The 22760-nt window shown below is 41.3% G+C and overlaps 1 protein-coding gene across 1 annotated transcript in view; it reads left to right on the top strand.

Moving 5' to 3' along the window:
- Positions 1 to 22760, top strand: part of GYS2 (glycogen synthase 2) — a 69194-nt gene that overhangs the window by 25557 nt on the left and 20877 nt on the right. The window contains exons 5-8 of the mRNA XM_074937529.1: positions 3362 to 3506; positions 15894 to 16011; positions 16412 to 16532; positions 20518 to 20624. Coding sequence (XP_074793630.1) covers positions 3362 to 3506; positions 15894 to 16011; positions 16412 to 16532; positions 20518 to 20624 — 491 coding nt within the window. The remainder of the gene's footprint in view (positions 1 to 3361; positions 3507 to 15893; positions 16012 to 16411; positions 16533 to 20517; positions 20625 to 22760) is intronic.

Genomic DNA, 22760 nt, shown 5'->3' with positions numbered 1-22760 from the left:
AGACTAGACTACTGTGTGCCCCAGGCAGAGCATAGGAGGGACGTAGGTGCACCAGTGCTCAAGGTTCCCGCAATGGCAGGGAAATGATTCAGTGAGATATACCCAGATAATCCTGGCAAGTGACCCGCATCACACACTACGGAGGAAGGTGAACGACCCCAAGTTCACTGCCAAAATGACATGGGGAAATTCCTTCCCAATCCCACATATGGTGATCAGTTAGACCCAGAGCATGTGTGTAAGAACTAACCAGCCAAGAACCCGAGAGAGAGAAAATGCTCAGGGCTACATTACAGCCCTGCCCAATATCCCAACTCCAGCTGTGGCCATTTCTGAGGCTTCAGAGGAAGGAGATGATAAAACTTCCCAGAATACATTGGGGGGGAAAAATCCCTTCCTGCCCCCTGTTAGTGCCTGACTGAAACCCTGAAGCATGAGTTTTAGGAACATAAGCTATAAATTGGAAGTGAGCCCCACTATTGTTGAGCCCTGCCTGCACCCCACCATCACAAGCAACCCCATCATACAATTGCACTCATAAATTTGTCCAGCTCTTTCTTAAAATCAATTAAGTTGTTTGTCCCCACATCTTCTAGTGAGAGGCTGCTTCAGAACCTCATCCGTCTGATGGTTAGTTATCTTCTTCTAATTTCCAGCCTGAATTTGTTCATGGCCAGTTTATATCCATTTGTACTTGTGCCAGCATTGTCCTTTAGCTTAACTAGCTTTTCGCACTGCATGGTATTTTCCCCCCCTGTATTTATAGAGAGCATTCATACTCCCTCTCAGCCTTCTTTCAAGCCATGTTCTTCCAGGCTCCTCATGATAGGCCTTCCATTCCCTTTATCATCCTAGTAGCTCTTCTTTGCATCCATTCCAGTTTAAATTAATCTTTCTTGAACATGGGTGACCAGAATTGTACACAGTATTCCAAAAGAGGTCTTACCAGTGCCTTGTACAATGGCACTAATATTTCTTTATCTCTACTGGAAATGCCTCGTCTAGTACATCCTAGAATTTTATTTGCCCTTTTCCCAGCCGCATCATGTGGTGGCTCATAGTCCTTCTGTGATAGAGCCACACGCCCAGGTTTCTCTTTTCCTCTGTCACTTCCAACTGCTGAGCCCTCATCTTGTAGCAGAAATTCTTATTATTAGACCCCAAGTGCATGACCTTGCACTTTGGACTATTGAATTTCATCCCATTTCTGTCGTTCCAGTCTTCAAGGTCATCCAGCTCTGCCTATGTAATATTCCAATCCTCCTCTGTATTAGTGATGCCTCCCAACTTAGTATCATGAGCAGATTTCATTAGCGTGCTCCTACTTTGTGTGCCAAGGTCATTAATAAAAATATTAATCCAAATAAGGTTGCTCCCAAGATCGATCCTTGATGAACCCGACTAGTAACCTGTCTCCAGTCCGATAATTCACCCTTTAGTATAACCCATTGCCTTCTCCCCTTTAGCCGATGCCTTATTCACTTTACAATGCTTATACTGCTCCTCATCTTCCCTAATTTAACTAATAATTTATCATGTGGCACCATATCAGATCTACTATATTTCCCTTATTTTAAAAAAAATCAGTTATTTTCACAAAGAAGGAAATTAGGTTAGTCTGGCATGAGCTACCTTGTTTTTTTAAATATAGGCATGACATTAGATATTCTCCAGTCATGTGGTACAACCTCCAAATAGGTAGATTTATTAAAAATCCTTGCTACTGGACTAGCAATCTCATGTGCCAGTTCTTTCAGTATTCTGGAATGGAAGTTATCTGGTCCCCCTCCAATTTGAGCCCATTAAGCTCTTTAAATTTTTCTTCCAACTCAGATGTGATAATTTTCATTTCTAGACACCCATTTCCATCAGCCGTACAGCCGTCAAGCCCATGTTCCATATTATAATCGTTATTGAAAATGGAGGCAAAGTATTCATTTAGCTCTGGGGCCATACCTAGATTTTCTGTAATCTCCTTCCCACCTATGCCGCCTGGTGGCCCAACCTCATCCTCCTTTATTCTTTTTATTTATATAACTTGAAAAACATTTTTTATTTATTTTGATTTCTTTGCAAGATCTAATTCAGCTTGACTTTTAGCAATTCTGACTTTATTCCTACATTTTCTAATCTCCATGATGTAGCTTGCTTTGCTTTTCAAGACCTTTTCCGTTCTGTATAGGCTCTCTGCTTACTCCTAATAATGTTTCTGAGGTGGATATTCATCCAGCTAGGTCTGGAGCCTTTCCCTACAAGTTTTTTTCCCCTTTCTTGGGATGCAAATTTCAGATAATTTTTGTGTAGCTAATTTGAAGAAATTCCAAGCCTCCTCCACATTTAAATCCTTAAACTCTTCAGTCCAGCTGATTTCTTTAACTAATTCCCTTAATTTCCCTGCCCTTCTGAAATTTTAAAAACCATAGCTGATGACCTCGTTTTGATTATCCTTCCATTTAATTTAAACTGACTCAATTCATGATCGCTTGATCCAAGGTTATTTCTTACAACCTGCTCTTCTATGATGGCCTCACTACTTATTAACGCCAAGTCTAAAATTGTATTGCCTCTTGTTGGTTCAGTGATGATCTGATGAAGAAAACTGTCCTCTATCACAGCCAAGAATAACTGGGCCTTACCACTAGTAGTAGCATTTCTTCTCCAATCTGTATCTGGGAAGTTAGTCCCCCATTATGACACAGTTCCCAAAAGTATTCATCTCTATTAATTTTAAAGAAATCACTATTCATATCTGAGTCAGACCTGGGGTCTATAGCAGCAGAGTCCTAACACTATCCCAACAGAGCCTCTTTTACAATCCTTTCCCAAAGTGTGTTTGATTCAAACAGAGATTCTGTTTTGTCCATACTCTCACATCCTATTTCTTTACAGTTTACTGCTTTGTTGATGTACAGTGCAAGCCCCACCACCTTTACCTTTATTCCTGTCTCTACTAAACAGCACATATCCTTCAATACCTGTATACTTCCCCCAAAGTTGAGGGATGTTCAGACCTGGAATTTTAGTTTAGTCCAGTATAGAGCTAGGGCCAGCTACAAAGTTTGAATCTGAATTGAACATATTTCAGAGCTTGGGGTGTTTGCATCTGGGATTTTGATTTGAGCCCATCTCTAGAAATTAACTGAGTTGTAACTGAATTGAATGAGAAGAATATATCTTTCAAGTGACAGTAAATAATAATGGTGAAATTGGTGTGACAGCATTTTAAAGTACCGGAAAATGTCCATTTCAGGTGTCTCAAAGAACAAAATGAGAGAAGAGGAACTTTACTTTTTCATCTAATGTATGGTGAATTGTTTGAAGTAGCATATCATACAGGTGTATTGTTTTTGTTGTTCAACAGTTTGACATAGACAAAGAAGCAGGAGAGAGAGAGATTTACCATCGGTACTGTATGGAACGGGCGTCTGTACATTGTGCCCATGTTTTCACCACGGTTTCTCAGATAACAGCCATAGAAGCAGAACACATGCTTAAGAGAAAACCCGGTAAGACTTGAACCTGCTGCCTTATACTAACTTCTCACTGTGATTAAATTGCTCTTGATATGATGAGGCAGACAGAGAGAGGCATACGCCATGGCCTTGCTACACCTAAGAAAACAGCCATAGCTGACAATAGATGTCAGCTGATCTAGTACTGAGCACATTTTAACTGCAAATGTAACCAAAAACAAATTAAATTCAGCACCATTTGAGTAACTGTGGTTAGCATTTGTGGGAGTCCTAGTTTATCACCAAGATTGTTAATTTTATTTCAGCAGGTTTATCTAAGCCCCAGGAGCTTTGTCTATATTAGTGCTCCCACACATGTTCAGTTGAGCTAGTGAAAGCATCAGTGGGAATTTTACCCACTGTCACACAGTGCACAGTCAACCTGTGGAACTCTTTGCCAGAGGATATTGTGAGGGCCAAGACTATAACAGGGTTCAACAAAGAACTAGATAAGTTCATGGAGGATAGGTCCATCAATGGCTATTAGCCAGGATGGGCAGGGATGGTTTCCCTAGCCTCTGTTTGCCAGAAGCTGGGAATGGGCAACCGGGAATGGATCACTTGATGATTACCTGTTCTGTTCATTCCCTCTGGGGCACCTGGCATTGGCCACTGTCAGAAGACAGGATACTGGGCTAGATGGACCTTTGGTCTGACTCAGTGTGGCCGTTTTATGTTCTTGTGTTCACTGTTGACACGCACAACCTCTGAGCTTCTTTGCTTTGATGGGTTGAAGCCCAGCCACATAATGTTACATCAGCACTTAGATACTAGTGATAGACCCTTTAGCAATATAGGTGGACAGATGCTTTGGTGTAAGAAGGGGGTGTTAAATGTAATTTTCTTTCCCATGGCAATACACTTTCTTTTCTTAAAATAAGGAAGGAGTGAATAACCAAAAACCAAAGTGTGATTCTAGGCAGTTCATTTCATTGCATGTCCTGGTGCTTAGAGGGTGAGCAAGCCGATACTTCTATCTAGATGTGTCCTGCAAGTACCAACAAAATACTTGGTGAGAACAAGCCATGCTGCTCCAAATATGGGCATGCGTCTTTGGAAAAACACTGCAAAAATGTTTTGGAGACTATGTAGCAAATGATTTTCCAATATTAATTCCTTGGCCATTTCAAACATAAACATACTAAAATTGCTTTGGACTACATTACAGAATAGCTATCTCAAAAATGTCACTCTCTTTGTTTACTTTTTACAATTTTACTTTAACTGAATGCTCATGGAAGGTTTTGGATTGACAGCCCTGAAACCTGAAATCCGGTCAGGCCATAAAATAGGTCTGGCTTAGGGAGCGGCCTCTGATTACCACCACAATACCATCTCGTCTTAATCTCTCAACCCCAACCTGTACAGATTATGCCTATGGGTAGGAGAGAAATGCACAGTCCATTGCCTGTTCAGATCTTTGCCTCACTACTGAGACTGGCAACAGGGGCGCTGTCAATTTTAAATGTAAGATCTGGATTTTCAAACCGAGGAGCATTTTGTGGTTGTCTAATTTCTGGGGCCCCTTAAGGACCCTAGTTTCCAGAAAGAGCAGAGCACCTGCCCTCTGAAAATCAGATTCCTTTAAGACGTCTCCTGTTGAGCACCCAAAAAATGAGGCATCCAAAACTAATGGTCGCTCTTGAAAATCCAGCCCTACGCTTTTTGAGTTACAGGAGCTCAAAAAACCTGTGCTGTTCTGATTCGAATACAATTTTGTGGCTCAAGCCTGCAAACCCTGTGCAAATAGAGTTTGCACTGAAGCCAGGGAGAGTTCCATGCAGAGTGGCCTTGCAGGAGTGGGACTCTTATTTTTACTCCTTACATTTTGATTTGGTTTCTTCTATGTTTTTTTAAGTTTTGTTGTTGGTGGGGTTTTTTTTTTTAAGCTGTTGAGATTCGTCGAGTTTCATGCTGAAGTGAAATTAGATTAAATTAAATAGGCCCTTGTAACAAGGCTTGTAACTAGGGGGTTGTAATTAAGGGCTAATGGCCGTTAATTATAAACGGACACCAGTGGGTACGGCTATAAATGGGATTTGATGTGAACTGGCATATGTACTTTGGTAGTTTTTGAATCTTAGGATGTAAGCAAGTACATACATTTGAATCTATTTCAGCCTCCCATTAATGTTACAAATTGCTGTCTTGTGATCAGTAAAGTTGTGAAATCCACATAGACAATGGTTGCTCAAAAAGGTCAATAATCCTTCAGTAGATCATTAAGCTTGAAACCTACCCAGGGATATTATTGCTAAAACAATCTGTGAAGTGAGTCAGCTTTTTTATCCACTCCAGAAAATCAAATAAAAAAAGTGGGAATAATTAGAATCCAAAAACTGAGCACCAAGAATATAGCAATCCTGTGTTTGCCGCTGAGTTTATCGAGAAGGCAACTCCATAACAAACCCTTTAGCTATAAGCAATTACAGAATCATAGAAATGTAAGATTGGAAGGGACCTTGAGAAGGTATCAAGTCCAGCCCCCTGCACTGAAGCAGGACCAATTAGACCTAGATCATATCTGACAGGTGTTTGTTCAACCTGTTCTTAAATACCTCCAGTGACAGGGATTCCACAACCTCCCTTGGAGGCCTGTTCCAGAGCTTAACTACACCTATAGTTAGAAAGTTTTTCCTAATATCTAACCTAAATCTCCCTTGCAGCAGATTAAGTCCATTACTTCTTACCCTGTTCTCAGTGGACATGTAGAACAATTGATCACTGTCCTTTTTATAACTTCCCTTAACATATTTTAATATTGTTAACAGGTCCCCTCTCACTCATCTTTTCTCAGTACTAAACATGCCTAGCTATTTTAACCTGTCCTCATAGGTTAGATTTTTCTAAATCTTTTATCATTTTTGTAGCTCTCCTCAACATCTTTCCTAACTTGTGGTGCCCAGAACTGGACACAGAACTCCAGCTGAGGCCTCACCAGTGCCAAGTAGAGTGGGACGGTTACCTCCCATGTCTTACAGACAACACTCTCTTGTTAATACACCCCAGAATATTAGCCCTGATCACAACTGCATCACATTAGTGAATCATATTCAGTTTGTGATCCACTATAACCCCCAGATCCTTTTCAGTAGTACTACTACCTAGCCAGTTATTCCCCATTTTGTAGCTGAGCATTTGATTTTTCCTTCCTGACTGATGTACTTTGCTCTCGTCTTTATTGAATTTCATCTTATTGAATTCAGACCAATTCTTTAATTTATCAAGGTCATTTTGAATTCTAATCCAGTGCACCAGAATGCTTGCAATTCCTCCCAGCTTGATGTCATCTGCTAATTTTATAATTATCCATAATTACTCCATTGTCCAAGTCATTAATGAAAATATTTAATAGTAGCAGGCTCCTGAATGACCCCTCTCTAGATGCATCTTCTCAGTTTGACAGCGCACCATTGATAACTACTCTTTCAACCAGTTGTGGACCCACTTTATGGTAATTTAATCTAGACTGCACTTCCCTAGTTTGTTTATAAGAATGTCATGTGGGACTGTGTTAAAAGCCCTACCAAAATCAGGATATATCCTGTCTACTGCGTCTCCCCTATCCACTAGGCCAGTAGTGCTGTCAAAAGAAGGAAATTAGGTTGGTTTGGCATGATTTGTTCTTGTCAAATCCATGCTGGCTATTCCTTATAACCCTGTTATCCTGTAGGTGCTTACAAACTGATCGTTTAATAATTTGTCCCAGTATCTTTCCAGGTATCGAAGTTGGGCTAACTGGTCTATAATTGTCCAGGTCCATTTTGTTTCTCTTTTTTAAGGATAGGTACTGTACGTGCCCTTCTCCAGTCCTCTGGGACCTCACTCATCTTACATGAGTTCTCAAAGACAATTGCTAACAGATCCAAGATTCCTTCAGCTAGTTACTTAAGTATCCTAGCATGAATTTCAGCAGGCACTGTTGATGTGAATTCATCTAATTTATCTAAATATTCTTTACCCTGTTCCCTTTTTTTGCTTGTGTTCCTTCCCCCTCATTGTTAATATTCATTGTGTTAGGTATCTGGTCACCATTAACTTTTTTAGTGAAGACTGAAGCAAAATAGGCATTAAACACCTCAGCCTTCTTGATGTCATCAGTTATTAGCTCTTTTTCCCTGCTAAGTAGAGGAACTATGCTTTCCTTCATCTTTCTCTTCCTTCTAATGTATTTAAAGAACCTCTTTTTATTGACCTTTATGTCTCTTGCTAGGTAGGTGTGGTAATCATGGCAATTTCTACTACCCCCAGTAACATTAAAGTTGCATCATAATTTTCCTTATAAATTTCATTAATTCTTTTTTGTGGGGCAGGGAAGGAAAGTGACCTAAGTGGCTCAGTAGATAAGATGTAAATGTATATAAAACATTGGCACTGTCTAAGAATGGCCTAGAATTGGCAGCAGAGGGTGCTAGATTGAGATTCATTGACTGCCCTCTTAGGAGTTTACACAATGCCTGCTTGTATTATGTGGGTTCTAGCTAATGATATCAATGCTTCTCTTTCAAGAACTCTAAATTAAATCAACAATTTACAATAAACCAAATTTTCTAGAAACTTGAACCTCAAATGTAAACGTTCCCTCAAAAATTTCAGTCACAGAGAAGATGTTGTTCCAACTCTGATGTACAAATTTGCATTCTCATTAGCTGAAAATTACTGTTGAGTCTTTTGTTCTTATCATAGTCTATAATTTTACTAAACTGTCTCTTCATGGATATTAGAGAAGGATCTGAATCAAAAATCTGGATCCATCCTGCAAGGAAATGTAGATGTCAGTCTAGATCTAAAGTTCACGTCTTGACAATAGCTCTGAATCGTTGAATCAAAATCACAGATCCAGACTGGAAAAAATATTGCTCAGATGCTGAACTTTGTGACTCATGGACATCTCTAAGGAATATCATATTTTGTGATTGTTGTCTAAATATGTGCCAGTTTCCTTCCTGTACATGTAGAAACCTAATAACTCTTAATCTGACCTATTTTTACCCAATTTTGCAAATGGTTAAATAATGAAAGAAAATGTTCGTTCGTTCGTTCATTCATTCATTCATTCATTCATTGAAAAAACCCAACAACAAAAAAACCCTTAATTCGCTGAATGAATCTACCTTCCAATCCAAGGGCACATTTGTTAACATACTTTCAAAATAATTGGTTCAGCCATTATTAAATGTTTAGCAAAAAAGTTGTAGCCTTTTATTCTATTTAATGTTAATTATACTTCAGTGGGTTCGGCTCTGGTCGATACAGTCTCAAGTTCAACAGAGTTATCTCTGTTTGTTCTGTAACTAGATCCCATAGGAATACATGAAACCATAGGAAAATAATACATACAATCACAAGAGCATCTATCTTTTAGTAGCTTTATTAAAATTACCAACGAAGTTATAAATGTCACAGCATATATAATTTCTAAAGATAAGTGCCATGTACCAGTTATTCCTGTAGAGAATACTCCAATCCTCCTAGATGGTGTTAGTCTGTTGGCCCTCTTGTGGATTGATCATCAATACGGGAGTGGTTCCTGCTGGAGTTTCCCATAGGAAGCTCAATTTTCCTGTTCTGGGCACCCTTTTTTTATACTGAGTTTCTGTCTATGCCTACATTCTGCGCATGTACATGAAAGTGTCAACCATCTCTTTCTTATTGGTCTGTGTTGCCTAGAAACACAAGGGACCCCAAATTCTACAGGCTGCGTAGGTTCCCATTAACATTGACGTACCACCTTTTATCTTGCGGTTAAGGCACATGTTGGTGACCATATTTGTTACAGCATTTTATAATTTAAATTTCATCTTCCCAGCTAGGCTTTTGCAATATTACCAGTTGGTACCTCTTTTTCCCATAATCTTTCGGGTTATATTCTGGTCATTGATTTATGCCATCATAAGGCCTAAAGTAGCTAAAGTCTTGCAGGCCGCAGCCCACAGTTTCTTATGTTTCAGCTTCTCTCACTGATGTCTATTACACAGTTCCTCTAAATACTGATCAATCTTACACTTTTATAATCCTACAAATCAACTCTAATCAACATACAATGAATATATGTAATATAACATTGATTAATCATAACATCACACAATAACTGGATAATAAACTAAAATCATTGGCTACAAAGTAGAAGCCAGATTGTCCAGTCCACTCCAACACAGAGTGGATGGAAACTGGTCAGAAATAGCCATTTGAGAATTCCATTTTTTTGAAAGCTTTGCTGGCACAGAACTCGTGGAGATGGCACAGCTGTATTCAACACCGGATACTTCCACCCCCAGCACAGGAGGTATATCAGAGGAAGGAGAGGGCAGGTTGGGGGTAGGATTTGGAGGTGAGGTGGAGCAGAATTGTGTTTAAATGCCTAGGTCTAGATTCTCACCAAATAAAGGTACCCAGGGCTGGATTAACTCTCCTGTGGGACCAGGGCTATTAGATTTTGTGGGGGCCCTGTATACAAGTCTTTTTTCCTGGGATGGAGTTTGGCGCAAGAGGGGGCTGGGGCAGGGGATTGGGGTGCAGGAGGGGGTGCGAGGTGCAGGATCCAGCCGGGAGGTGCTTACCACAGGCGGCTCCTGGCCGGCAGCACAGCAGGGCTCAGGCAGGCTGCCTGCATGCCGTGGCCCCACGCTGCTCCTGGTAGTGGCTGGCTGCTAGCACGTCTCTGTGGCCCGTGGGGGGAGGGGCGGGAGACAGCATGCTGCCTACATGCTGCCACGCCCCCTAGCTCCGCAAACCGGCCAATGGGAGCTGCGGGGATGGTACTGGGGGAGGGGGCAGCGTGCAGAGGGACTTTTAGTGGCCTGGAATTGGAGATCGCTGCCTGTGATTTATTTTTGCGGGGCCTGCCTTGAGCCGGTGCCCTGGGCTGCAGCCCCTAAAGCCCCTGCCTTGATCTAGCCCTGCAGGTACCACGCTAAATGAAGGCCTTCAGTTTGAAACCTTTAAAGTTATTGGGTGGTCCATTCATTATGGGATCAATTCATTTGCATTTTATGACTACTAACCAGGACTCTAAGATACTGTACTGCTATTCAACCTACAGAATCTCCAAGCACCTTACAGATTGCACACAGAGTAGACAGGGATCACTTACCCACCATAGAAATTCAGGCACCTCTGGAGTGGAACATGACAGTCATTCTGAAGACAATCATTTAAAATGGTCAATACATTTATCTTGAAAATGCCAGGCAAGCACCAGGACCTGAACACACTGGCACTTCAGTCAATTTTTAAAATATGTATTGGCACAAAAGAACCGTAGCTGTTCTGAAGAAGGCACTGGGGTCTCCTGAGTAAATAAGAGACATTTTTACAATCTGTTGGATGCGTCTTTACATGTTATGGAGCTATAAATAAATATATATTTTGGGGGGGAGATTAATTATCATTTTTCCTGGAGACCTAATGGCTGTGATCATCAAGTTCCATATTGGGGATAGGTTTCTGTGAAAGAATTTGTGGTTTCCATCATTATTATTGATGTGAATGGGAGTTTGCCATGTTTACTGAAAGCAGAATAGACCCAGTTTTATTTGTGTGAGCCAATAAACTAGCATGATTTTATGGCTGATGTGCTTCTGTAGGTGGGGGTCTTTTAGATGAGACATTAAACAGAGGACCTGACTTATGATCACTAGGGATCCCATGACACTTCTCATGAGAATAAAGGGTATTAACACCAGTGCCAGAGGGGTTATCTGGTAATTGCCTCTTGCATCTCTACAGACTCCCTGTAGTTAGACATGATAGTCCAGATACTCAGCTAGTGTAAATTGGCGTAATTCTATTAAAGTCAATAGTGCTACACTGAATTACACCACCTGATGTCCTGGCTCCAGGGGTGGATCTAGGGGTAGGCAACCGCCTGGGGTACTGGGCTTGGGGGTCATGAGGCTCGGGATGCTGTTTTTGTTGTTCGCAACAAAAGGGAAAATAGAATGTTAAAGTAACATGCTTCAGGTATTCCGTATTGTTTTTCACTAATCTCCTAGAATGTTCTGGATCTTTGTAGAATCTCATGAAACTTTCCAGACTTTCTGAGAGCTATATTTTCCTCAGACCTCCTAGAATGTTATCAGCCATGCCCTTGTGGGTATATAAGGGGCGGCGCATCACCAGTCAGTTAACACGATATAAGAATGAACTGAAGTAAAGTGAGAGCCCAGCTGTAATATTGTGAACCTTATTTTAGTGTGTAATTGTGAAAGTGTACTTGTATTTTAAGATTTGAAGAGTGTACGTAGCAACTAATAAAGGACATATTTAATGAGACACCAGAGGTATCTATTGAGCCTTTATCTACGCAACAATATAAAAGAAATACTGTTACTTTTTTGTCATGCTTAACACATAATGTTTGATAACTTTCTAAGACTGCAGAACATAGACTTTTGTTCTCCCTGATACTGTCTCTTTTCCCCCATAGGAAATAAAAGATGCCCTCGAAGAAGCCTTCAGGAGCTCAGTATAAGAAGTGAAAAGTTCAATTGCAGTCTAGTTTGCAGCAAGGGGCAAATCTGATGGGAAATTATCTGAAACAGAACAACATAGACCAGGCTTTGGCAGTAGCAATAGTCTCAGTGCAGAAGAAATTGAGGAGTGAAGCGTAAATTATGGCAGTCCTATTACTAAGGAATTAACAGATTTACCTGAAGACAAGGAATGGAAATATGAGGAAAGTTATGGAGAATCGTTCAGTTTTGGTGTAAAATAGAGTGATGATAAAGAAGAATGTGGCAAAAATGAAAAAAGAAAGTAATGACAGAAAAATCTGGTTTACATGAAAATGAGAGAAACAATAAAGAAGAATCAGCCTCGCATGATGACAGAAACAGCGGTGAGAAAAATTGCACTCTACAAATCGATACATCAGCTCCTGCTTTATGGCCAGCGATCCTAAACTCCACTCATATTGATTGTACAATTCTGAATGGGATGGGCAAAATCGAAGATATGATATTTCCAGTAAATGAGCAGAAGCAACATTTCTCAAAGTCACACTGTGAAAGAGTGCTTGAGAATGGTGAGAAACTGAATCAGCATTGGCTAGTTTACTTGAAATCAACTGACAAAGTGTTCTGCTTTTGTTGCAAAATATTTGACAGGAATGCCAAATTGTTGCTTGTGCTTTCTGGGTACAATTACTGGCATAATTTAGCTGATGCTCTGAAGCAACATGAAAAGTCACCCGGTCATTTTTCAGCCTAATCCTAATGGATGGAGGTTGAGTCCAGGCTGAAGTGGGGAATAAATGCATAGATGCAGAAAATCAGCACATTATTAACGTAGAAACCCAGCATTGGAGGAACGTGTTCGAGTGTCTGATCTCAATTATCCTCTTTCTTGCAAAGAATAATTTGGCTTTCTGGGGTTCGTCAGATAAGTTGTTCATTGAACATAACGGTAATTTCCTCAATTTGGTAGAGCTCCTTGGGAAATATGGCAATGTCATGTGTGAGCACCTACATCGAGTATTTCATAAAGAAGCTATGGAGCATTACTGCAGCAAAACAATTCAAAACAAATTCATTGACCTTATGACCAGGAAGGTTGGTTGAAAACATATTGATGCGGCTCGGCAAAGCAAAGTACTACGCTGTAATAATGGACTGCATTAATAATGGATGCCATTTACAGTAAGATTTGTTGATGACAAAGATGGCTGCATCCAAGTAAAGGAACATTTAATCTGTTTCCGGTCTGTGGGTGACTCTCTACTAGAAAAGCCTAACAGAACTGGGTATGAACGTTATGAATGAGAATAATATAAAGCTTTACGACTGCTGCAGCCAAGGCTATGACCATGGCACAAATATGAAGGGAAGAAACAGTGTTGTCCAGGCAAGGATCCTTGCGCTGAATCCAAGAGCTTTCTTCATGCCTTGTGGCTGCCATTCCCTCAACCTGGTTGTGTCAGATGCAGCATCATCCTCTTTAAATTCAGTATCTCTCTCTTTTGGAAAACTGCAAAGGATATACATCCTGTTTTCAGCATCAACGATCAAGTAGAATATCCCCATGGACAATGTTACAAATCTGACTGTGAAGCCGCTAAGTGACACTTGCTGGGAGAGCTGCATAAGGTCAGTGAGGTACCAAGTGACTGTGGTTTACGATGGCCTGATGGAAATGGTGCAGTTGAGTAAAGCCAAGGCTGGAATCCAGCATGAGCTGCAAAGCCAGGCAAACCAGATCACGGACTTCAAATTTCTGGTCTCAGTTGTGGTTTGGCATAGCATCCTGTTCTATGTAAATGTTGAAAGCAAGGAAATACAAACTCATTTGATGGACATCATGACCGCTACTACTTTGATGAGAAGCTGCCTTGATTTCATTGTGGCCTACAGAGACAACGGATTTGAAGATGCCATCACTGCTGCCAAAGAAATGGTGGAAAACTTTAGCAGTTGAGCCTGTCTTCAAGGAAACTTGTGTTCGTCAGAAGAGGAGACCGTTTTGCAGAGATGAGGTAACTGGAAGCTTGGAAGAAAAATTCAAGAGGGAGGTTTTTTCTCGCTTGTTGACACTGCTCAAGTGTCCATCAAAGAAAGGTTTGGGTAAATGAAGAACAAGAAAAAGACCTGGGGTTTTTTGTATGACCTTAGTAAGCTGACAGCAGACAGGAAAACATTCTTCAACAATTGTGCAGACCTTCACCGGCCGCTGACACATAGGGAATATTCAGACATCAATGATAAAGATCTCTGTCAAATTGGACAACATCCATCACATTTTGCTACATGGGAAGCACTCTCCACTCCAGGTTCTCCAATTCATTCATGATGCAGAGCCAAAGGACACTTTTTTTTTTTTTTTTCCTCATATGCAAATAGCTTTGAGGATTCTGCTCACACTGCTGGTCACAGTCACAAGTGCTGAGCACAGCTTTTCAAAGCTCAGGCTCATTAAAACATATCTTCGATCAACGATGGCCCACAAGAGACCGACATTGCTTGCTGTTTTATCGCTGAAAATGCCATTCATCAGTCTTTGGATCTCTCTGATGCTGTGCTTCAGCTCACAAGAGCAAAGGCGAGAAAAGCGACCTTTCAAACTAAAGGACTAGGGTTAACATTGTAAGGCTGTCACCTACTGTAGCACTGTTTAATACTGGTCCACCCAATGTTGGGTCACAGTTCAGTTTCTTGATGTTAGCACATTTCAGGTTTTCTTAAAATTAAAAAGTTTCTCTAAGCTTTGAGGAAACTATTTTTTATTTGCTTATACATGGCATGAATAAATACAGATTTTCAGATTCTAGCGTGCAGATGTATCATCTTTCTGATAGAGATGAAATCATGCATGCAAATTGTGCATCAAAGTCATGAAATGGGCTACAAATGCAATAAAAATAAGGTATTCAAAAGTTTAACAATGGGGGGGCACTGAAGATGCTCCTCGCCATTTGGTCTAGGGCCAGTGCTGACTGGCTCCCTGTTCTAAATTGCTGTCTGTGCTCTGAGGGCTGAATCCAGTTCTCATTGAAGTAAATGGGATTCTTCCACAGTGGAGATTGCATTTCAGTGGTAACTGGAGTGAACCGTATATACCAATAATTCTCTATTTGTAAAATACTTTTGAGATCCTCAGTTGCGGGGAGGGAGACTACAGAAGTGCAAACTACTATTGCATAGCTTTTTTTTTTTTTTTTTTTTCCAAGAGAAACCTAAAATATTTTGAGGAACAGTACATTTTTAAAAAATGTGTTCAATTCTGTGTATTCCAGTGGTGCCCAGAGACCCCTTAGGCCCCCATCCTAATATCATGCTATGCAATGTACAAATATCTAATAAAAGGAGGTCCTGGTCCTGAAGAGCTCACAGTCCATAGAGACAAACCAGACAAGGGGGTGGAGAGGGGATGTAACATACCAGCAGAGGGCTAAATTCTGGCATTTAGCAACAGCCTGGTTGGGCAGGCTACCTCCTGGAACTCCCCACCTGCAACACTGAGGGGACACTGATATTCCAGCATCAAATCATCCACGCTGACAGCATGGTAAGGTACAGTTCTGCAAGTAAAAAATGATTCAAAGCAATTTTGATGCTACAGATACTAGGGTGGCTCCTCTAGTGGCCTTAGGGACAAAAGCCCCTGATTACACAGGTGTAAAGCTGGAGTAACTCTACTGAACATTGTGGAGTTATGCTGGAATTATACCAGTATAACTAAGATCAGAATTTGGTCTATAGTCTTCTGCTGCTTTTATAGAACTGAACTGATGAAAAGCTGTAGCACTGGAGAATGCCATTTCCCCATCATGAGCAATAAGATTAAGTACATCTCTGCATATTGACAACTAAAGATATTTTGGTTCTTTCCTTAAAGATTTCTCAAACTCTGAAGATGTCTATCTCTGCCTTTTCTTTGCTTTTCCAGATGTTGTTACTCCAAATGGCTTGAATATTAAGAAATTTTCAGCAATGCATGAGTTTCAGAATTTGCATGCCATGTACAAGGCTAGGATCCAAGAGTTCGTTCGAGGCCATTTCTATGGGTATGCTTTTACTTTTCAAAATTGGCATCTGGTTGTATGGACCTTTTCCTGCAGGACCTAGAGTAGGAAGACTGTAAAGAGTACTTTATTATCTGAGGTGGAATGTTCCCTAGTGATTCCAGTGACTGACTGGGAGCTATGATACAAATCCTAGATTTCATTCCTGACTCTGCTTAGCACCTTGTAGGATCAGGCAGAAGGTGAAGGGTATGCTACTTGCCCAACATGGAGCTCAATGGTCACTTTAATATGAAGTACTGTAGGTAATCCTTAACTTTTTGATGATTGTGAGTCAGGAAGGCAGCTGCTGGTGTCAGTGACCTTTACTGATTTAGAGAATTGCTCTCTGCTTTGTTTGATCACCTATTGAACCATTTTGTGTTTGTTTGCTTGGTTTCAGCCATCTTGACTTCAACCTTGCAAGGACCTTGTTTTTCTTCATCGCTGGGAGATACGAATATTCAAACAAAGGAGCTGATTTGTTTCTAGAGGCCTTATCCAGATTAAACTTCCTGCTGCGGGTAAGAAAGCATTTGGAAATGCAGATAGCAGATATCTTATACACACACTTAATTCTATCAAGATGAAATTCACCCAGGTGTGAAGGTCACATACAAAAATCTCACCATGCTTTTGTTTACTATAATGTCTTTGGTCCCACAGCAATATGATGGCTTTCTTGCTTAGCTTCATAAACTTTCCTGTCAATTGGGGTGCCCATCAATGTTCCCTCTAATATTTGACAGGCCATGTGCGCAAAAAATTTCTTCTGTGCAAATTGTTGTGCGCGTGGTGTTTCGCCTTGTGCGCGGGGTTTAGGATCTGTGTGCGTGCACAGCTTAGAGGGAACAGTGGTGCCCATACTTTGCCCAACCAAAGGGTGCCTCTGGCTGCATCCTGCTCAGCTCCTTCCTACCATGTTTATCCCAGGAACTTGAAGTTCTCTGCATGAAGGACCAATTTCTCAGTACTACCATTTCTGTGCTTTGGGTAGGAAGGGGCGAAGGTAGCTTCAAATACTTTGGGGCAGTCAGAGTTCTGCTTGGCTCAGTCTAAGTCAGATCAGCCTCAGGGCTGCTGTAAATTAAACGCTACTTCCCATGGCCTTGCGACTCAAGGAAAAGCAGTCGTGCTCTGGCTATACCTCCTTGCTATCTTGACCTGCCCTCAGTATACCTCCTACACCAGTGAATGGGAGCAAGGCCAGCATAGATCCTTTATGCCATCTCTGTCTAGTTGAGGAGGCACCCTGCCCAGGGGATAGTCTCAGGAGGGTTTTAAGGACCCTCTACACTGTCAGAGTGGCATGAAGTGACCTTAGTGTAGCAGAGACTGGGGCCCCAGGAGTTTTGATAGTAATTGGTGCAGAGGTTCTATTACTATTTTGAAGTAGGGCTTAGCTTCAAGTATCTGATTGTGTCTATTGGGCAAGGGCACATAGAAATCAAATGTATTATTTTGCTCTTGGCAGACAATAGTGTGGCTGCAGATAATTTAAATGCGCGCGTGTGCGCACACGTGCGCTCTCTCTCTCTCAATCCTATCAGTGTGACGTTCACCCAAGTGGGTAGATCATATGCAAGAATCTCCACACCATGAAATCCCTGTGTTGAAGTGACAGGGGAAGGTTGTATCGGGGAGCATCTGTAACCCTCTGTTCACTGTGGCCATCTGCACTTGCTCCCAATAGACCCATGTGGAACAGCTGTTGGAACAGGCTAAGGGAGATCTTATCTGCATCCAATAGCCACCAAGTCCTGCAGAAAGGGTTCAAGGGGCAGAGATTGCTCTTCCACCCCCTAAGCCTGCCTGCAAACTGGGGAATGAATTTCATCTAGTTTCCAGTTTAGCCCCCTCACTCCATTAGGCTTTTTTGGGGGGGAGTTTAAGTTCATTCTCAGAGACTTTCCCTTGTATTGAAACTGTGTTATTGTTAGAAGGCCTGTGGAGGCTTTGCATCTTCACCCAGGCACAGCAGGAAAATGTGGTCCCCAGCACCAGCTCAAGCAGAACTTTCCATATCTCTGGGACGCTACAATCTCGATGCTAAAGAAACTTCCAGAATAACAATAAACCCTAGGTACAGCAGACTGGCAAAAATAGAAGACCCAATTGACTTTTAAATTGATTCCTTTTGTGAGACCGACAAACAGCTCTGTCACCCAACAGTGACTTCGTGGGGGGTATACAGCTACTGTTTGTGCCTTTGTGCTCCTACCTGCGTCACTCCATCCCCTGCAGCTTCTGTGCCCCTGCAGTGCTGCCCTGTGTTCTCTATAGAGTGTATTTAGTAGCAGTTCAGTGATTCGCCCTTAGTATCCACCAGATTTTCATTTTTGTTCCTTTGAACCATAGAGAAATATTGGAAAGCATGCTTGCTATCTTACTCCATTGCAGTGTTGCCAACTCTCAGAACTTTATCATGAGTCTCGTGATATTTGGTGTTTTTCTTAAAGCCCAAGCTTCTAGAGTCATGGGATCACAGAAGAATCTTTTCCACTACAGTTGCTCTACTGCCATCATCCATTAACTTATGACGGGGCAGGTTTCCTGCAATAGCTGGGCCTGGACTCAGTGACCCAGGAGGTCCCTGCCAGTCCTATGTTTCTATGCCATTGAAATCAGTGGACTGAATGGAAGTACTTGATCTGTTCAACACAACAAGTCACCTTATACTGGTGGTTAAATGCGATATAACATTAGCCACGTTTTAGCGGCGTTCACCCAGCTAAGGTTTGCTAATGCTGTTTACAGCTAATGTCTTGCATAATGAAGAGGAGAAAGAATTGCTTAGGTGATGCATTGCACAGTTCTATTATTGTATCTAATTAATGTTGACATTAACAAAAAGTGTGGCTGACAAGAATCATGGAGAACATCCGGTCTGCAATTATTGCTGAGGATAATCCAATTGGGAGCAGCAAGCTATCTGTGCTATTTGTGAATCTAGGAATGCTTCCCTTCACATGCTTCTCAAATGGCGTGTCCAATTTCTACATATATGTGGCATCTGATGAAAATATTTGTAAATATTTTACAGAACCATTTTGGTGATGGTTTGAAAGCTTGGTTGGGACAGATCCTTGCTCTCTTGAGCATTTCAATGTATATTTTATTAACAGCTAAGGTCATGGCACAAAGGGACCTTGTATCTGCCCTAAAGAGGGCTGATGAGGCCTTTCCCCCTGCATGGGAGAAACCATATCTGGCATAAAGCCGGCTTGTTTTATACCACTTGCCAGCCCCAATGCCTCTGGTACACAGGTAGATAGGACGGATGCTGGGGATCAGAGGGGAAAAAGCTGGTAGTGCAGTGCTCCAGCCATTTGAGCAGCCCTTTTGGGACCACTCCAGCAACTGTAACCTAGTTCATCTCTTAGGTGGCTAATGGATTGGGATAGTGGAACAGACCCTCCTCAGCTACACCAAGAGAAAGCACTATGGCCCATTCTAGTGGCAAGGGATGTACATCTGTTGACTATGTCTTCAGGATACAGAAGCAAACTTCCCCTGAAGTCCAAGATGCTTGCATCCCAGGTTTTGGTTCATGTCCTTTTCTAATACATATTCTTTCTAAACATCTTTCAAAATTTTCTAGAGGGTGCCAGTAACTCCATAAAGGGAGCTGTCAGATACATTAAGCTCATAATATAGATGTGCTGCAATTAAATGAAACATTTTTACAACTCCTAATGTTAATAAACATGCTTATAAATTAAAATTTTAAAAAATGGGTTTCTATTCTATGTCAATATTTCCCTGGAGCTTTGCATTTCTCCCCGTCCCCCTCCCCCCAGGCCAAAAACCAAACAAACAAGCAAAAACATCATTGTGCTAAGGCAGGAGAGAGAACCAGCAAGAAAAACCAACTATAAACAAAGGCCCAGATTCTCCACGGCATGCAGTTTCTGCTGGCTGCAACAAGCCCTGGGAGACCTGTAGGAGAAAATTATGCTAGCTGCATGCCTGCTGGGGATACACCCATCGAGCTGATTGAAATGCAATGTGCAAAGAAATGGGACAAATGATAAAAACTGCATTTGATTTTAAACAATTCTTTCAGTTTAAATCATCTTAGCTGTTATCACAGTAACTTAATATTATGGTTTTAAATACTGTGTATGATTTTTATCTTTGCAGTTTGGCTTTACATCTACATCTTTTGAAATCTTTGTGTAAGAGTAAAAAATAACAGTGTAGATCTTCAGTAATGTATTTGACTTTCCTGGTAACCCCTTTTAGCTCCAGTCCAATGAGCGATGTTTGAGCACACTCCTTCACTTGCACAGAGCCCCACTGAAGGCAGGGTTCACCCCCACAGACCTCATTGCAGGATCAGGGCCTTTTTGAAGAACTAGTTAAAATTTGATGGGTTCTGCTGACCATCTGCTATGGCTAATTCCCAGTGTGGACAAGGTTTCTGTATTGTCTGGAATCTCTGTTAGTTTCTGCATAATGGTTTCTTGTTTACATTGCAAGTTTTCTCTCCATCTTTCCTCTGTTTAGGTTCACAGAAGTGATGTTACAGTCGTAGTGTTCTTCATCATGCCAGCAAAGACGAACAATTTCAATGTGGAAACACTGAAAGGCCAGGCAGTACGAAAGCAACTATGGTAATCACCATTCTCATTACTGCTCTTGAATGGTGAATTGAAGGGATAAGTGAATGGCTTTGGTGGAGAATAAGGCTCATTACTTTTCCTCTGGCTAAATGCAAGATAGTAAGTAACCTGAGTCCATTTGTGGGGAAGAGGGAGATAAGGATAATAAATTAGGGCAAGTATTTCCCCTTCCTTTTTCTAGTTTATTAACAAGGAACCTGATGCTCAATAGCTTTGCCCTTGTCACCATTTTTACCCCATGTAAAGTGAATGTTTAAACACTAGCATTCCAATCAGAAGGTTCGCATTTTGCACTCACTTGATATGGGTGTAAATGACAGCACCAGGTGTTGACAGTGGAGAATCAAGCCCTGGGTCTTCTGTCTGATCCTGATACTCACTTTGGACCACATCCTGCCTTTGATCTCTAGCAACACTCTTGGACATTTAACCTCTCTGACTCAGTTTCCCCATTTGTAAAATGGTGTTGATACTTCCCACCTTTCTAAAGGACTCTGAGATCTGTGGATGAAAGGCACTATATAAGAAATGGGTACTAGTATTGTTATTAAATGTCTGAAAGGGTTGTTTGGTGGCTCAGTTGATTAATATTAGTAAATTATTTTGAGATCCTTGAATACTCTAGAAATGCACAATAGTAACAGAAGTAGTATCCTTGAGATCACTGAACTGATCTAGTAGTGGCCATAGAGAACTAGAGAGAAATCAAAGAGAAAACTCAGATCAGATTTGTTCATCTGCCACAGTTTTCACATAGGAATACCTTTATCAAGGGCATCCAACACACATTCTCTCTAGTCATCCCTCTAAAACCAGTTGCCTCAAAGACGCCATGCTTTATTAAGTGGAAGGTTATTGCTCTCTTAAAAGAATACATGAAACTTCCTGGGAGCTGTACCTGTAGTTTTTCACAAGAACTGCTTGCCCAAAGCATCAGTCCTGTGCCTAGAAACACTGTAGCAGTGAAATCCTGGCCCCCTTGAAGCCAATGTGAGTTTGTCCATTGACTTCAGTGAGGCCAGGATTTCTCTCACGGTCAGATGTAGGACACTTTGTGCTCTGTGAGAAGCAGCCATGTTTACAATAAGCATTTTGACCTCTTTTGTGTTTCTCAGAAAAAATGAAAAGGCAAAGTTTAAATTAAGAGAAACATACAAAGGGAAGACACTGGGGCTTGGCTGGGATGAACGGAAGAGCCTGTTGTAGCTACAGTATGTGGTCCCTGGTTTTCCAGTGCAACTCAGGTTAAATTGATCCTATCTACCTCAGCTCAGCAAGCTAAAACCCTACAGAGTGCATTGTTCCTCAAGACATGCTATATCAGAGTATGTAGAGCACTGCTCCCACATACTCGAGCTTTAAACAGTCTTTGAGCAATCATACGTAGTACTGTAGTAATCATCATCTTAAGCTGCTGGATAAAAGGACCTGCCATCAGCATTACCTTGTAACACTAGCTGATATCATGGATGCCATGGAGATTAAATGCCAAAAGAGGTTGGCAGTAATCAGGGGATAGAAGTTGGCTGATCTGGGATATAAAGCCCCATCTTCCTGTGCTGTGAAATAAGCAGCCTATCCTATTTGAATGTGTTTCAGAGGCAGCTTGTGGCATGAATCCAGGTGGAGCCTTATTTAGCGTTCCTCACGCACCTCCCTTTGTTTTCTCCCCGTTCATCTCAAATATTCATTAGAAATGACCCCACGCTGCAAAGTTCAGATCAGAATCCAGCGTTCCGCAATGTTCAGTGGGGTTCAGATCCAAGGGTTTGGTTCAGCTCATTTTACAGACAGAGTAAATAACAAACTTCACATCTAGACTCTTCAGAACATTAAGAGTGGCAATCAGACTTGGCTCTGCCCACTGATAGGGTGGAAGCAAAAGAAACTCCATAGTCAAGGCTGCATTGAGATTCGCACTTAAATCAGAAATAAACCCCCTCTTTTTCACACTTTGATTTAATCCAGCCTCCAAATTTAGCACAATAACTCTGCAGGAAGCCATTGGATTTTCCATGTAAATTTTTTTTTAATTTACTAACTTTTGTAAGAGAGAAACTGCTCAAAGCTCCCCTTTTGCAATGTTTCCTGCCAGACTTACTCTTTTGCCTTCCTCTAGCTAAGGGA

Source organism: Natator depressus, chromosome 1 (assembly GCF_965152275.1).
Source record: "Natator depressus isolate rNatDep1 chromosome 1, rNatDep2.hap1, whole genome shotgun sequence".
NCBI lineage: Eukaryota > Metazoa > Chordata > Testudines > Cheloniidae > Natator > Natator depressus.
Note: the sequence above shows the minus strand (reverse complement) of the source record. Positions and strands in the feature narration are given on the sequence as shown.